Genomic DNA, 18375 nt, shown 5'->3' on the forward strand with positions numbered 1-18375 from the left:
CACATACACTGGTTGCAGAACAAAATCACTGTGCTCCTAACTGGTCCTTTCCTATTTCCGTCCTTGCTATGTCATCTGAAAGATGAAAAATCCAGTGGTTCCTTTCCAGTGGAATTTTTTCCGTCTGCTATTTTTATACCTAATAAGTGAAAACTGCAAACTAATATAGTATCAGTTTTAAGTATTCATCATTTAAATCTTTATAAAGGTAAAGAAACTTGCATATGCATTGTAATAAGGGTAGTCTTGTTTCATTTCACCATTCTTTGACTTTTACAGGGCAAAACACATACTAGAGAATATATCATTGATTTTACATCATGAAGCATATCAAAATACAATGGGAAAAATGATACATTTGCCATTGGTAAACAGGAATTCATCAAAAGACAAAGAGAAAAATACAATATGACTTGAGACGAAGTGTATCACTTAAACTAGAGTATTCAACTTGGAATGAGAAAGAGTACAATGTTTTGACAACGTTCATCAAAAAACAACGTATTAAAAAAATTTTAATGTAAACTTTGAATTCAAATTTTAAAACTACTATTTGAGGGCAACGTACTCTAAACTCAGGAAAACACAACACTAGGGTGAAACACCCTAAGTTGAAGATGAGGATTTAAATTTGAACCTACCTTGCCAAAGATGGAATCATTTGTCAAAAGGAAAGCAAGTACCTGATCATAATAGTCTGAGAAAATACAAATTAAATCTTCATTTATGGTGTGACACCTGTTACTAAATCAATTCATTTACTACGACGCTCAACTCAATTTTTCAGTTGTTTAAATAATAGTGTTAAATAATAGCACAAGACTAGGGAAATTATAAATATTTAAGGAGATTAAAATGTCAGTAGAAAACATATTACATATGGATTAAAAGAAAAGCATTCATTCAAACTACTCCTGAATAAGAAGCCAAAATAATTCCATTTAGAACTTTAGAAGAGAGAGAGCAGCCCATAAATCCCGTTTGAAAGACAAGAATAAATAAACTGTTAAGCAAAGCCAGGAATCTAGATGACTTTGAAACATCCACTTACATCCATTTTAATGAAGAATTAAAGGATACACTGTGTTAAAGACATATTTAAAAGACTAGCAGTGGAATAAGACAGATGAATCAAATTTTGTTATAGCCTAAATAATTACAAGAGACTTTGAAAACGTAGTGTAATTCATGTTTTCTTTCCAGTTTCAAAGCTTCTATCCAATGCCTCTATCTTTGGTGTCACTGCCACCAATAAACACAGTATACAGCTTAGAAACCTAATTACTATCTTCAACTAGGAAAAAGTAAATTAACATTATTTCTTTAAAAGTAAGATATAAAGAATGTGGTCCAACTTAATTTTGTCTCATGGTCCCACAGTATTCTGAAATATCATGCCAAAATGTAAAAGTTTAAAAGGGAACATCATCATTTCCTATAAATGCACCAAAAATTTAGCTACTGTACGCTGGTGTGATGACAGCTAGTAGAATGCAGAGGCCACACAATGACATAACATACGTGTGTTCAGCGCACAATTACTCCAAGGAAGGTTCAGTTTAATGGGAAACTGAAACATGGACAACATAATGCCTTCATGTACATATGCTAAAGCGTTGTTCTCTTGCAGTTCAAAAGGACAGTGTAATTCTCTTAAATTTACACAAAACATTATGAAACATGGTAGTTGCTCATGATTAAAATAAAACAGCAATGTCAATTAAGTTAACAGTGTTAAATATATTCACATGATCACCACCGTGATTCAAAGTGGCCACGAGTGAAGTTACACAGCGATCTATGCACACATCTGCTACAACGGTGCTTGCCAGTTTGACTTTCTGCAGACCAGGTAATTTTACGAGACAAATAATCTTGCACTGATTCTTTCATATTACGAAAGGAATCAGATGTTGTAAGTAGTTTCATTCCTCTGGGGGAGGGGGAGGGGAGGGCCTCTAAAAAGTCAGTGCAAATTGAAGAGAGGTCTCCCTTCTTGAATATTGGAACTTGCTGACCAAGATACGATTCCTATAAGCTGAGGATAAACAAATCTTAAGATATCAAAGAATCTCATAACATTGTCATCGGCGTTTAGCAGGTATTTGCCACAAAGAGGAATCCCAGCCCTACAGCAGGGCCTTCGGAGAGTACGGCTGCTGGGGCGGAGGCGGCTGGGGCAGCGCTGACGTTAAAGTGTAGTTCGGCACCTGGGACAGGCTGCTGCCTGCGTTCTGGTACACGGCGACGTCGGGGGCGGCAGCGGCGGCAGGAGGGGGACTGTACACTGAAGGCTGGCTGGGATACGTGCCTCCTGGGACGGGAGTGCCCATCGTGCTGCGGAGCGGAAGGAACACTCGGTTAGATCAGCACTGACTCACCCAGCCGCTTCGAGACAAACAGGGAAGCTGTTCACGAAACAGTTACTCATTCATGCAACGCATTCAATAATAAATACTTAGTAAACAGCTATAATGTGCCAAACACTGTTATGTGAGGCACGCGGATGTCATCCAGAAAGAAGGGGGAAACGTCCCTACCATCGTGGAGCTTACATTCTAAAAGGAGAAAACAGATGATAAACAATGTATAACACATCAAGAGGCAGTGACAGGAGGTGGTATAAAGAAACACAAAGCACCGCAGGAGACCCACGAGTCCCTGGGACAAGGGGTTCCTGGGTATCCAGGGTGGTCCCTGAGGCTGCTCAGACACAGCTACACTGAAGCAGCGACCTGGAAGGAGGGGGAGGGAGTGATACCGATGATCTAGGAAGACAGGCTTTCAGGCCAGGAGAAAAGCAGGCCCTGGAGGAGAGAGAAGGCCAGGCACGTTCAAGGAACTGGAGGAGGCCTTGAGGGCCGGGGCAGCGCGAGCAGAGCGGAGAGCGGCGCGGAGCCAGGCGGCAGAGCCAGAGGGCAGAGGAGCCTCGGGGTACGTGGCCGTGCGGACTCTGGCGAGGACTGTGGTGTGCATTTGAGTGGGACGCAGACACACTGGTTGGTTGCGGACACCAGAGCAACGCGACGTGACTTGGCTTTAACAGGCTCACCCGGGCCCAGGACAGAAGCCAGGTGACCTGACCGGGGGCTGCTGTAATCGTCCCTGTGAGAGCCGTCGGGCAGCTGGCGAGAGCCATGGAGGAAAGGGGAGGGAAGGGTCCGATTTTGAAGGAAGTTCCATCAAAGGAAGTTTACGTCATGTCTGAGGTAAAATCTTAGAACTAAGTTCTACTCTACTCAGGTAGAGCAGCCATCCACTGAAAAGGAAAAGACTACAGATAAGGGCCACGGCAGATGGGGGGAGGGAGAATCAAAGCACAGTTTTGGACATGTCAAGTGAGGTACCTAGGAGATTCCCAAGAAATGACAGTGAGCAGGCGGTCAGCTATGCGGGTCTGGAGCCCAGCACAGAGGTGAGGGCTAGCAGCTTGAATTTGGGGGTCATCAGCACACACAGGCGGCGTTCAGGGTCAGGGACCTGAATGACATCCCCCAGGGAGCGACTGCAGACAGAGGAAAAGGCACTCCGTGTTTTGAGCTCTAGAGTTAGAAGTCAGGGAGATAAAGAGGCACTAGGCAAAGAAGGCTGAAGAGTGGCAATAAGGCAGAAGGAAAACTAAGAGAGCATGGTCACGGCCAAGTGAAGAAAGTATTTCAAAAAGGAAGTGACCACTGGGTCTGGCCACATGGAAATGGCTGGTCCCTAAGAGCAGTGCTGGAAGACTAGGGGAGATGAAGACCTGATATCCTCCTTTCTCTTATTCCCTGAAAACAGAGAAGCAAATAACAGAGACCTTCTCTCTACTCCCACTAACACATTTACCCACTGTCTGTACCCACACCCACGGTTACATCCTGCCTTGCCTCCTGCTGGAACTGCCCACCTGCCAGTCCTTCGAGCTGTCTTGATTCATGTCTCGGCTTCCTCTCTTCCCATCCCCAACCTGACAGTCGAGTTTCTACCATGTGTAAGACACCAGGATATATAAAGAGAAATACTAGGAGCTTTAACAAGCAGATTTCCCCCCCACCTCTCTGTGAAAAATGTAAAACAAGCTATACAATGGGCAATTGCCTAAAATTTTCAAAATACTGCCTATTTTTAAACTTTTCTTCAATTCCTAGATTGTTTATAAATCAATGTTGGTAAATTCAATACTCTTGTACTTTGCACAAATTAAACCAATTCCCTATTATAACAGATAGTCATTTGCTGCTACATTCCACCAACTAATGTAACCACGTAAGTCATGCTTAAAGGCATCACCCATTATCATTCCACAAGTGTTGTGCTGTGAAATATAAAGTATTACAAGGACTCAGGTTTCGTGCTATTGGTCACATCGATAAGGGTCACAATAATGCTATTATATCATATTGAGACTAAGTGCTAAGCTCTGGTGCCAAAATGCCTAGTTTTGTATCTTAGCTAAATGGGACCTTAGCCGTCATTCCCTGCCTCAATTTCCTCATCTATAAAATGGGGATAATAGTGTACCTACTTCAGGGGTTATTACCATCAATGAGTTAACACACATAAAGCATACAGCGCAACACCTAGTGCTTACTATCCCATAAATGTTAGCTATTACTGTAATCATTCCCACTTCGTACTATATTCCTCATCTCAACTTAAAAGTTCTACCATCCACCCAGTTGTTCAAGGGTTAAAACCCAGCAATTCTCTCATATCTCTGCTCTGCACTATCTCCCCACCGTGTTACCCATAGGCAATCATTTGCTCATCTCTAAATAACTCTTTTCTCATCCCTATCTTGCAGTTAGACACTCATCATTTCTTGCCTAATATACTAGCCTCCCAGCTCCTAATCTAGTCCCTATGAATCCATCAACACTATCACCATCTGAAGCTCTTTTCGGGCTTTCCCAGACAAGACCCAAGCTCCTTAACATGGTATCTAGGACCATCCATTATCCTTGTCAATAAGTCCAAGCGTCTCTCTCACCTCTCCCCCGCAGAGACTTTAACCCTTTAGTAACACTGCACCATTGGTAATGCCCAACATGCACCGTGCGTTTTCACTGCTCCCCATTTCACCCATTCCATGGGTACCATGCATTTCGTAGCATGTCAAGTCAACAAAAACATGAGAACCACGTCTTTGTTCATGACAGACAATCATTCTTACTTTTTCCTCCAGTCTTAAGAGCATATTTTTCTTGGAAATCTTCCCTGAACCCTGAGGCTCCTCAAGCACCCTGCATATACCTTTCTTTGTAATTTGTGTTGTAACAACATACTTTGTGTGTGTTTGCCTCCATTAGCCCCTAAGAACCTTGAGGCTCAGAAACTCCAAATCAATGGTCAACTAATATCTGACAAGGGAGCCAAGAATACTCAATGGGGAAAGGATAGTGTCCTCAACAAACGGTGTTGGGAGAACTGGATAACCACATACAGAAGAATGAAAAAGGACCCCTGTCTTACACCACACACAAAAATGAACTTGAAATGGAATAAAAACTTAAATTTAAGACCTGAAACTGTAAAACTCCTAGAAGAAAACACAGGGTAAAAAGGTTGTTGAGACTGGTCTTGGCTGCGGTTTCCTGAATATACAGCAAAAACACAAGCAATAAAAGCAAAAATCAATAAGTGGGACTACATCAAACTAAAAACTACAGCAAAGAAAACCATCAACAAAACCAAAAGGCAACCTATGAAATGGGAGAAAATATTTGCAAATCACAATATCTGATAAGGAGTAAATATCCAAAATACATAAAGAACACATACAATTCAATGGCAAAAAACCTAACAATCCATCGCTTAAATAAATCATCACTTTGCTTTCTTGACCTCCCTCTCTGTCTCTGAATTCTTTCTGCCACAAGAACCTACCATGGGAACCATCCTTGTTGGAGCCATTCAGGAGAATTCAGGAGGACCTTCAAGATGGCGGAGGAGTAAGATGTGGAAGTCACCTTCCTCCCCACAAATACATCAGAAATACACCTACATGTGGAACAACTCCTACAGAACACCTACTGAACTGAACGCTGGTAGAAGACCTCAGACTTCCCAAAAGGCAACCAACTCCCCACGTACCTGGGTAGGGCAAAAGAAAAAAGAAAAAACAGAGACAAAAGGATAGGGATGGGACCTGCACCTCTGGGAGGGAGCTGTGAAGGAGGAAAAGTTTCCACACACTAGGAAGCCCCTTCTCTGGCGGAGACGGGAGTGGCAGGGGGGAAGCTTTGGAGCCACGGAGGAGAGCGCAGCAACAGGGGTGCAGAGGGCAAAGCGGAGAGATTCCCACACGGAGGATCGGTGCTGACCAGCACTGACCAGCCCGAGAGGCTTGTCTGCTCACCCGCCGGAGAAGCTGGGGGCTGGGAGCTGAGGCTCGGGCTTTGGAGGTCTGACTCCAGGGAGAGGACTGGGGTTGGCGGCGTGAACACAGCCTGAAGGGGGCTAGTGCGCCACAGCTAGCAGGGAGGGAGTCTGGGAAAAAGTCTGGAACTGCCGAAGAGGCAAGAGACCACTGTTTCGGGGTGCGCGAGGAGAGGGGATGCAGAGCACCGCCTAAATGAGCTCCAGAGACGGGCGCGAGCCGTGGCTATCACCGCGGACCCCAGAGACGGGCAGGAGACGCTAAGGCTGCTGCTGCCGCCACCAAGAAGCCTGTGTCCGAGCACAGGTCACTCTCCACACCTCCCCTCCCGGGAGCCTGTGCAGCCCGCCAGTGCCAGGGTCCCGTGATCCAGGGACAACTTCCCCAGGAGAACGCACGCTGCGCCTCAGGCTGGTGCAACGTCATGCCGGCCTCTGCCACCGCAGGCTCGCTCCGCATTCTGTACCCCTCCTTCCCGCCGGAAGGCCCTAATCAGCCGTTCCTTTAACCCTGTCCTGGCTGAGCAGGGAACAGATGCCCTCAGGCGACCTACACGCAGAGGTGGGGCCACATCCAAAGCTGAATCCCAGGAGCTGTGCGAACAAAGAAGAGAAAGGGAAATCCCTCCCAGCAGCCTCAGGAGCAGCAGACTACATCTCCACAATCAACTTGATGTACCTGCATCTGTGGAATACCTGAATAGACAACGAATCATCCCAAAATTGAGGCGATGGACTCTGGGAGCAACTGTAGAGACTTGGGGTTTGCTGTATGCGACTGACTAGTTTCTGATTTATATGTTTATCTTAGTTTAGTTTTTAGCGCTTGTTATCATTGGTGGATTTGTTTATTGGTTTGGTTGCTCTCTTATTATTTTAATTGCTTTTTTATTTTTTATTTTAATAACTTTTATTTTATTTTATTTATTTCTTTTTTTTTCTCCGTTTTCTTCTGAGTCATGTGGCTGACAGGGTCGTGGTGCTTCGGCGGGGTGTCAGGCCTAGGCCTTGGAGATGGGAGAGCCGAGTTCAGGATATTGGTCCACCAGAGACCTCCCAGCCCCACGTAATATCAATTGGCGAGAGCTCTCCCAGAGATCTCCATCTCAACGTTAAGATCCAGCTCCACTCAATGAACAGCAAGCTACAGTGCTGGACACCCCATGCCAAGCAACTAGCAACACAGGAACACAACCCCACCCATTACCAGAGAGGCTGCCTAAAATCATAATATGGTCAGAGACACCCCAAAACACACCACCAAACTCGGACCTGCCCACCAGAAAAACAAGCTCCAGCCTCATCCACCAGAACACAGGCACTGGTCCCCTCCACCAGGGAGCCTACACAACCCACTGAACCAACCTTAGCCACTGGGGGCAGACACGAAAAACAACAGGAACTATGAACCTGCAGGCAGTGAAAAGGAGACCTCAAACACAGTGAGTTAAGCAAAATGGGAAGAGAGAGAAACATGCAGCAGATGAAGGAGCAAGGTAAAAACCCACCAGACCAAACAAATGAAGAGGAAATAGGCAGTCTACCTGAAAAAGAATTCAGAGTAATGATAGTAAAGATGATCCAAAATCTTGGAAATAGAATGGAGAAAATACAAGAAACGTTCAACAAGGACCTATAAGAACTAAAGAGCAAACAATGATGAACAACACAATAAATGAAATTAAAAATTCCCTGGAAGGAATCAATAGCAGAATAACTGAGGCAGAAGAACGATAAGTGACCTGGAAGATAAAATAGTGGAAATAACTACCACAGAGCAGAATAAAGAAAAAAGAATGAAAAGAATTGAGGACACTCTCAGAGACCTCTGGGACAACATTAAATGCACCAGCATTCAAGTTATAGGGGTCCCAGAGGAAGAAGAGAAAAAGAAGGGGACGGAGAAAATATTTGAAGAGATTACAGTTGAAAACTTCTCTAATATGGGAGAGGAAATAGTCAATCAAGTCCAGGAAGTGCAGAGAGTCCCATACAGGATAAATCCAAGGAGAAGCACGCCAAGACACATATTAATCAAACTATCAAAAATTAAACACAAAGAAAAATATTAAAAGCAACACAGGAAAAGCAACAAATAACATACAAGGGAATCTCCATAAGGTGAACAGCAGATCTTTCAGCAGAAGCTTTGCAAGCCAGAAGGGAGTGGCAGGACATACTTAAAGTGATGAAAGGGAAAAAGCTACAACCCAGATTACTCTACCAAGCAAGGATCTCATTCAGATTCGACAGAGAATTAAAACCTTTACAGACAAGCAAAAGAAGAGAATTCAGCACCACCAAACCAGCTTTAGAACAAAGGCTAACGGAACTTCTCTAGGCAGGAAACACGAGAGAAGGAAAAGACCTACAATAATAAACCCAAAACTATTAAGAAAACGGTAATAGGAACATAACATATCGATAATTACCTTAAATGTAAACACATTAAATACTCCAACCAAAAGACACAGACTGGCTGAATGGATCCAAAAAGAAGACCCATATATATGCTGTTTACAAGAGACGCACTTCAGACCTAGGGACACATACAAACTGAAAGTGAGGGGATGGAAAAAGATATTCCATGCAAATGGAAATCAAAAGAAGGCTGAAGTAGCAATTCTCCTATCAGACAAAATAGACTTTAAAATAAAGACTATTACAAGAGACAAAGAAGGACACTACATAATGATCAAGGGATCAATCCAAGAAGATATAACAATTGTAAATTATTTATGCACCCAACATAGGAGCACCTCAATACATAAGGCAAATGCTAACAGCCATAAAAGGGGAAATCGACAGTAACACAATAGTAGGGGATTTTAACACCCCACTTTCGCCAATGGACAGATCAAACAAAATGAAAATAAATAAGGAAACACAAGCTTTAAATGATACATTAAACAAGATGGACTTAATTGATATTTATAGGACATTCCATCCAAAAACTAACAGAATACACTTTCTTCTCAAATGCTCATGGAAAATTCTCCAGGATAGATCATATCTTGGGTCACAAATCAAGCCTTGGTAAATTTAAGAAAAACGAAATCGTATCAAGTATCGTTTCCGACCACAATGCGATGAGACTAGATATCAATTACAGGAAAAAATCTGTAAAAAATACAAACACATGGAAGCTAAACAATACACTACTAAATAACCAAGAAAACACTGAAGAAATCAAAGAGGAAATCAAAATATAGCTAGAAACAAATGATAATGAAAACACGATGGCCCAAAACCTATGGGATGCAGCAAAAGCAGTTCTAAGAGGGAAATTTATAGCAATACAATCCTACCTCAAGAAACAAGAAACATCTCAAATAAACAACCTAACCTTACACCTAAAGCAATTAGAAAAGAAGAACAAAAGAACCCCAAAGTTAGCAGAAGGAAAGAAATCATAAAGATCAGATCAGAAATAAATGTAAAAGAAATGAAGAAAACGATAGCAAAGATCAATAAAACAAAAAGCTGGTTTTTGAGAAGATAAACAAAATTGATAAGCCATTAGCCAGACTCACCAAGATAAAAAGGGAGAAGACTCAAATCAACAGAATTAGAAATCAAAATGGAGAAGTAACAACTGACACTGTGTAAATAGAAAGGATTATGAGAGCTTACTACAAGCAACTATATGCCAATAAAATGGACAACCTGGAAGAAATGGACAAATTCTTAGAAAAGCACAACCTTCTGAGACTGAACCAGGAAGAAATAGAAAATATAAACAGACCAATCACAAGCACTGAAATTGAAACTGTGATTAAAAATCTTCCAACAAACTAAAGCCCAGGACCAGATGGCTTCACAGGCGAATTCTATGAAACATTTAGAGAACAGCTAACACTGATCCTTCTCAAACTCTTCCTAAACATAGCAGAGGGAGGAACACTCCCAAACTCATTCTACGAGGCCACCATCACCCTGATACCAAAACCAGACAAAGATGTCAAAAATAAAGAAAACTATAGGCCAATATCACTGATGAACATAGATGGATAATCCTCAACAAAATACTAGCAAACAGAATCCAGCAGCATATTAAAAGGATCATACACCATGATCAAGTGGGGTTTATCCCAGGAATGCAAGGATTCTTCAGTATATGGAAATCAATCAATGTGATACACCATATTAACAAACTGAAGGATAGAAACCATATGATCTCAATAGATGCAGAAAAATCTTTCGACAAAATTCAATACCCATTTATGATAAAAACTCTCCAGAAAGTAGGCATAGAGGGAATGTACCTCAACATAATAAAGGCATATACGACAAACCCACAGCCAACATCGTTCTCAGTGGTGAAAAACTGAAACCATTTCCACTAAGATTAGGAACAAGACAAGGTTGCCCACTCTCACCACTATTATTCAACATAGTTTTGGAAGTTTTAGACACAGCAATCAGAGAAGAAAAAGAAATAAAAGGAATCCAAACTGGAAAAGAAGAAGTAAAACTGTCACTGTTTGCAGATGAGATGATAGTATACATAGAGAATCCTAAAGATGCTACCAGAAAACTACTAGAGCTAATCAATGAATTTGGTAGAGTAGCAGGATACAAAATTAATGCACAGAAATCTCTTGCATTGCTATACACTAATGATGAAAAATCTGAAAGGGAAATTAAGGAAACACTCCCATTTACCATTGCAACAAAAAGAATAAAATATCTAGGAATAAACCTACCTACGGAGACAAAAGATCTGTACTCAGAAAACTATAAGACACTGATGAAAGAAATTAAAGATGATACAAACAGATGGAGAGATATAGCATGTTCTTGGATTGGAAGAATCAACATTGTGAAAATGACTATACTACCCAAAGCAATCTACAGATTCAATGCAATCCCTATCAAACTACCAATGGCATTTTTCACAGAACTAGAACAAAAATTTCACAATTTGTATGGAAACACAAAAGACCCCGAAGAGCCAAAGCAATCTTGAGAAAGAAAAATGGAGCTGGAGGAATCACGCTCCCTGACTTCAAACTATACTGCAAAGCTACAGTAATCAAGACAGTATGGTAGTGGCACAAAAACAGAAATATAGATCAATGGAACAGGATACAAAGCCCAGAGATAAACCCACACACATATGGTCACCTTATTTTTGATAAAGGAGGCAAGCATATAAAGTGGAGAAAAGACAGCCTCTTCAATAAGTAGTGCTGGGAAAACTGGACAGCTACATGTAAAAGAATGAAAGTAGAACACTCCCTAACACCATACAGAAAAATAAACTCAAAATGGATTAAAGACCTAAATATAAGGCCAGACACTATAAGACTCTTAGAGGAAAACATAGGCAGGACACTCTATGACATAAATCACAGCAAGATCCTTTCTGACCCACCTCCTAGAGAAATGGAAATAAAAACAAAAATAAACAAATGGGACCTAATGAAACTTAAAAGCCTTTGCACAGCAAAGGAAACCATAACCAAGACAAAAAGACAACCCTCAGAATGGGAGAAAATATTTGCCAATGAAGCAACTGACAAAAAATTAATCTCTAAAATATACAAACAGCTCATGCAGCTCAGTATCAAAAAAACAAACAATCCAATCCAAAAATGGGCAGAAGACCTAAATGGACATTTCTCCAAAGAAGATATACAGATTGCCAGCAAACACATGAAAGGATGCTCAACATCACTAATCATTAGAGAAATGCAAATCAAAACTGCAATGAGGTATCACCTCACACTGGTCAGAATGGCCATCATCAAAAAGTCTACAAACAATAAATGCTGGAGAGGGTGTAGAGTAAAGGGAACCCTCTTGCACTGTTGGTGGGAATGTAAAGTGATACAGCCACTATGGAGAACAGTATGGAGGTTCCTTAGAAAACTAAAAATAGAACTACCATATGACCCAGCAATCCCACTACCGGCCATATACCCTGAGAAAACCATCATTCAAAAAGAGTCATGTACCACAATGTTCACTGCAGCTCTATTTACAATAGCCAGGACATGGAAGCAACCTAAGTGTCCATTGACAAATGAATGAATAAAGAAGATGTGGCAGAGATATACAATGGAATATTGCTCAGCCATAAAAAGAGATGAAATTGAGTTATTCGTAGTGAGGTGGATGGACCTAGAGTCTGTCATACAGAGTGAAGTAAGTCAGAAAGAGGAAAACGTAAGTACCGTATGCTAACACATATGTGTGGAATCCAAAAAAAAAAAAAAAAAAAGGTTCTGAAGAACCTAGGGGCAGGACAGGAATAAAGACACAGACGTAGAGAATGGACTTGAGACAATGGGGAGGGGGAAGGGTAAGCTGGGACGAAGTGAGAGAGTGGCACGGACATATATACACTACCAAATGTAAAACAGATAGCTAGTGGGAAGCAGCCGCATAGCACAGGGATATCAGCTCAGTGCTTTGTGACCACCTAGAGGGGTGGGATGGGGAAGGTGGGAGGGAGACACAAGAGGGATGGGATACGGGGATATATGTATATGTATAGCTGATTCACTTTGTTATACAGCAGCAACTAACATAACAATGTAAAGCAATTATACTCCAATAAAGATGTTAAAAAAAAACAAAACCTAACAACCCGATTGAAAAATGGGCAGAGGACCTGAATAAACATTTTTCCAGAGAAGACATACAGATGGCCAACAGGCACATGAAAAGGCGCTCAACCTCACTATCCACCAGAAAAGGAAAATCAAAACCGCAGGGTATCACCTCACACCTGTTGGACTGGCTATGATCAAAAACACCAGAAGTAAGGACTGCTGGCAAAGATGTAGAGAAAAGAGAACACCTATGCAGTGTTGGTGCAGTCAGTATGGAAAACGGTATGGAGGTTCCTCAAAAAATTAACAATAGAGCTACCATATGATCCAGCAATGCTGCTTCTGGGCATATATCCAAAGGAACTGAAATCGGGATCTCAAAGAGATATCAGCATTCCTATGTTCACTGCAGCATTACTCACAATAGCCAAGAAACGGGAAAAGTTAAGGGTCCGTCAAGGGATAAATGGGTAAAGAAGATGTGAGGCAGAGATAGAGATACACACACACATGAATAGTACTCAGCCGTGAGAAAGAAGGAAACCTTGTCCCTGTGACAGAGAAGGACAAATACCGTGTGATCTCACTTATACCTACAACGTCAAACTCAGACACAGAAAACATCTGTTTAACAGATGTAAAATGAAATAATTGACAAATAAGTACCTAGCTTTGGTCACCTTAGCATCATTGTGGCCACCATCACTCAGGTAGGTCTAGAAAACTGTATCAGTACCATCTTCCCCAGTCATCAGTAATATCACCCTAGGGTGACAGAAGTCTGGAAAAGTGACCACCCTAAAACCAAAATTCTATGTAACAGAATAAGAAATTGCCTCCTAGATACAAACTGAGGGACACGAAAAAACTTGCCTACCAAAAACGGGGGGAAAAAAAATTCCTCCTTGACCTTGATTTGCAGTTAGAAAGCTTGAGTAAAACATGCTGTGCACCTCTATCGAGTACACTTCCACCCCCAGTTCTCACTCCTTCCAATTTTGTGAGCCGACGTTTGTTTTGCCATCAGTTTTCTCATTCAAACACACACACATGCCCATTTACACACACAACTGTTCCCAATATATCTTTTAAAAAATTGCTTCAAAGCCTGTGTGAAGTCTTTTCAAGGAACTGAAACATATATCTCACTGGCCTAACATAGCCCTTGAAATTCCCATCAAAACATTTACTGGCTTCCCTGGTGGCGCAGTGGTTGAGAATCTGCCTGTCAATGCAGGGGACACGGGTTCGAGCCCTGGTCTGGGAAGATCCCACATGCCGCGGAGCGACTAGGCCCGTGAGCCACAACTACTGAGCCTGCGCGTCTGGAGCCTGTGCTCCGCAACAAGAGAGGCCGCGATGGTGAGAGGTCCGTGCATCGCGATGAAGAGTGGCCCCCGCTTGCCGCAACTAGAGAAAGCCCTTGCACAGAAACGAAGACCCAACACAGCCATAAGTAAATAAATAAGTAAAATTTAAAAATAAACAACAAAAAAAGCCCAAAACATTTACTTATCAAATATTTACTGAGTTCCTACCAGGTGTAAAACTCTGTGCTACGCCGCGATGAAGAGTGGCCCCTGCTTGCCGCAACTAGAGAAAGCCCTAGCACAGAAATGAAGACCCAACATAGCAATCAATCAATCAATAAATAAATCTTTAAAAAAAAAAAACAAAAAACCTCTGTGCTACGTAGTGTGGCTCTAAAGGTGAAAGATGCCGCTCCAGCTCTCAAGATATGACGGTTTAGTGGAGATACAGAGGACAACACGATGACACGATATGCTGGGGGCCTGAGACAGCATCAGAGGAGGAACAGTGCTGGTGAGGTGGGAAGGCAAGACAGGCTTCTAGTAAAGACGAAGCTAAGCTAAGAGCTGAAGAATAAGCAGCCATTAGCCCGGCAAAGAGGGCTAAACGTTTCAAGGAAATGCTCTGCAAAAAGCACCTACTGAAATGTACTTGTGTTTCTGGAGAGGGGACATTTACAGCTACCGCACGTCAGCAGCCAGGCCCTGGAACACAGTGCGGGTCCTGCACAGGGGTCTCGCGTCCAAATGGCAGAAGAGGACAGAGCAGCCCCCAGCAAACAGCGACAAGGTGCTCTGGCTCTACAGCACGTCATGGTTTGAGAAGCTCCCAACAGAGGATCTCACTTACAAGGATAATTCCTCAAGGCTCTGAACTAAGAATGGATCCCAAGTAATCTCTGGTAATGAGGCATCCAGAGCAGCATGTGACATGGTTACAGAGGACTAGCTGGGACAGAGGTGGCACTTCTGGCTAATACTGAAGTATCTGAGAGGTTCCTATATATACTACTCGTGTACACTGGCTAACTTCTCAACAATACCTACCTCTACTCACTTTGATCTAATTTTAAAGCAGCATGTTACTCTCCTAATAGTTGCTCCCTACCAATTTCTATGTAACGGTATTCGCTCTTTACCAAACTGAGACTTAAAAAAAAAAAAAAAAAAAAAGAAAAGAAAAAGTCCTTGGACAAACAGAGTTAGACCTAACTTTTTTCCTAAGCTATACAACCCAGTAGGGAGCGCTGTTTTCTTGTTGCTGCTGTTTGATGCCTGTTAACAGGCTTCCACATCACCATCCTTCTTAATTAAGGTCACTTCAGAATATGAGATGTGACCACAAAATCATGTTTGACAATCCCCAAGCATCCCTAGAGTGTGACTCTTTGGAGCATGAACAGTACAATAGTGAGGGCAGTACAGGAGCATTCTGGGCAACTCCACCATTGATGGAAAGGTCCCTAGAAATTGTACCTGTGCCACCAAGAAACTTCGGTTGTGAGTCAGAACATCATGACCTCTGGAGTTACACACTGCTGAACTCTTAAGCCTACCTATTCGATCCAAAGTGATGACTTCAGCTTAGATGCCCACTGAAGTAGAAAAGGCATTTATAAATTATGAATAATATAATGTATAAATATAATCATTTACATTATAGGGGCATTCTAAGTAAATGACCAGAACAATGGGCCTGTCATTTCATATTCAGCTACTCGCCCCATGAACCACAGGGGCGTACAGCTTCTTGTACTGTCTCTTTTCATGTGGTTTATTATGCTGTGATATATACTGAATTCCCACACAGGGTAAAAAGAAGGGAATATTTGTCTTTAAGAGACAGCCCAGAACTATAAATTCTAAAATAATAACCACAGGAACATTCAGCTTTTATGTGAAATTTGTGTAAAGCATTAAATTATAGTTATCAAAGTAAATTTAAGTTACATTGAAGTTCTTAACAAATATTATCACAGACTCAAATAAAAACAAAAGAAATTATGATAGGAAGTAATATAAAAAACACAAAGCTAAAACCAGAATACAGCAGTTCAAGGACTCAGCAGGACAGAGGGCTGGCTTGCTGGCTAGGACTGCAGAACTGCAGGGGGTCCTACAGAACCCACCTGCCACCACAGACGGGGCTGACCGTCTGGCATCAGTGACGACACCTACCCTGGATTTTCCTTATCCATTTTTTATGATTACAGACGACCAAGGGCACCTGAGAGTTTTAACAGCGCTGAACGCAAACAAGAGCCAATGACCACATTACTTGGGGTAGGAAGCCGGAGCCTGCTGACTGGGAAGGGCTGGGCCGGCAGGCAGCACGGCTGCTTGGCTGAGAGAAGACAGCTGCTCGGGCGGAAGGCTGTACCTCTGGGGCTGGCTCAGCTGTGCGCTCCCCGCGACCAGGTAAGCACCACCCTGAGGAGGGCCTGGGTACACCTAGGACGGTCAGAGACAAAACACGTTAGGGTCCCTCGGATTTTAACAGGCATGCATTCAGTTACAAAAGAGCAACAATTACATCTCTGAAATGGTTTCCTGAGTTCCTTCTGGTGACAGGCATTTTATTTTATTTTTTTACGTAGATTTAATTAATTTATTTATTTATTTTTAATTGGGGTACAGTTGCTTTACGACAGGCGTTTTAAAAAGTGCTTTTCAGTGAAGTGGGCTTCTGATGATTTTTGTTTTTAGGGAAACATTAGCTAAACTCGTGTCTACCTCTGTACAGAAGCAGTAAAGAAACTTACCTTGAAATTTTATACTAATATAATCCTTCTTTCCACGTTGATACTGTATCTCCCTAAAAGGAACCCCCAAAGGCTGAAGAAGTGTCTTTGAATTCACTGCATTACAGCAACAGTCTGCATTTGTTTCTAGGCATCTACACAGAGATATATCTCCTAAGTTACAGCTTACTGAACATAGAGCAAGCTATCCTCCTAAAGCAAGGTCAGCAGACTTCTTTGTCCAGGGCCCAGACAGTAAACGGGGTGGGCTTTGTGGGCCATGTGCGCTCTGTTGAAACTAGTGGGCTCTGCCCATAGAGAAAGCAGCCAGCAACGATGGAGAAACGAATGAGAACGGCTGTGTTCCAGTAAAAGTTTATTTAAAAAAAGAGGTGGGAGGCTGGACTTTGCCCTTGGGCCATTGTTTGCGTACCCCTGCACCTAAAAACTATACTTGTTTTAAGCTATAGAGATTAAAGTCTTAAGTGCCCCCTGAGTCTTAAATGCACATAATACTCTAATTTTCTGTAGTATCCATCAGATCCTTCCATTTCACATGTCTGGAAACAGAACTCCACTGTCCAGGGAGCGAGACTTGCAGCAGCTGTTAGGACCGGAACACACCCATCAGGAAACAAAACAACACTCATGTGAAGGCTGCGTTAAGCCACATGAGACTCACTACACACAGAATCCAAAGGTCTTCATTATGGACGCAGCTAGTCCAGTCCTCACGAATACAGCTGTCTGTACTTTGCAAACTGGACAGGAAGGCTCTCTCTCTGTCTGTACTTTGCAAACTGCACAGGAAGGCTCTCTCTCTGCCCGCTGGCTCACGCTGGCATCAAGACTCGTGGTAGGTGTCATCCAGCCCCACAGTTCTCAGGCCTGGCTGCTCTTCTCCAGGGTGCTGGCCCCTCCCTCCAGAAGTGGACTGCGTCAAAAGAAAATTCATCTGCACAAAGTTTATGCTACCCTACGTGGATAAAATGCTGTGTCTGGCTAACTACTCCCTATACCCTGAACTTAGTGAGTTTGTGGGAAATGGGCTCTTGAAATAGTTGCTGGGCATGACGAGAGGAAAAAGGGCTCTCTGTTGCGTTACACACGTTCTCATGTAAAGGAACGGAAAAAATCCAGATTAAAGAAAGTCACTATAAAACTGAATATGGTAGATACTCACAAGAATTTAGTAATAATTACAAATTTTACTCAGACAGACAAAAATTGTAGTTCTTAACCAGATAATTGGATATGAAGCTTTAAAAATATACAGATGTTTGGGCCTCATGCCTGGATTCAATAGGTCTGGGTAGAGCCAAAGCATCTGTTGTTTTTTTTTTTTTTAAAGCTTGAGAGTGATTGATGTGCACCCCTGCAGAAAAATAATTTTTTAGAACAAGAACT

General features: G+C 42.3%; 1 protein-coding gene across 2 annotated transcripts in view; it reads right to left on the reverse strand.

The window, feature by feature from the left end:
• Positions 1-1029: 1029 nt before the first annotated feature.
• Positions 1030-18375, reverse strand: part of STAM (signal transducing adaptor molecule) — a 68298-nt gene continuing 50952 nt past the window's right edge. Inside the window, exons 13-14 of one of the 2 annotated variants that reach the window (XM_059910003.1) lie at positions 16608-16678; positions 1030-2337 (exon numbers count right to left, since the gene is read on the reverse strand). In XM_059910003.1, the coding sequence (XP_059765986.1) occupies positions 2130-2337; positions 16608-16678 (279 nt within the window). In that variant the 3' untranslated portion in view covers positions 1030-2129. Of the gene's footprint in view, positions 2338-16505; positions 16679-18375 lie in introns of both variants that reach the window. The other variant, XM_059909993.1, reaches the window with a different exon arrangement.

This window comes from Balaenoptera ricei, chromosome 2 (assembly GCF_028023285.1).
Source record: "Balaenoptera ricei isolate mBalRic1 chromosome 2, mBalRic1.hap2, whole genome shotgun sequence".
NCBI classification, from domain to species: domain Eukaryota; kingdom Metazoa; phylum Chordata; class Mammalia; order Artiodactyla; family Balaenopteridae; genus Balaenoptera; species Balaenoptera ricei.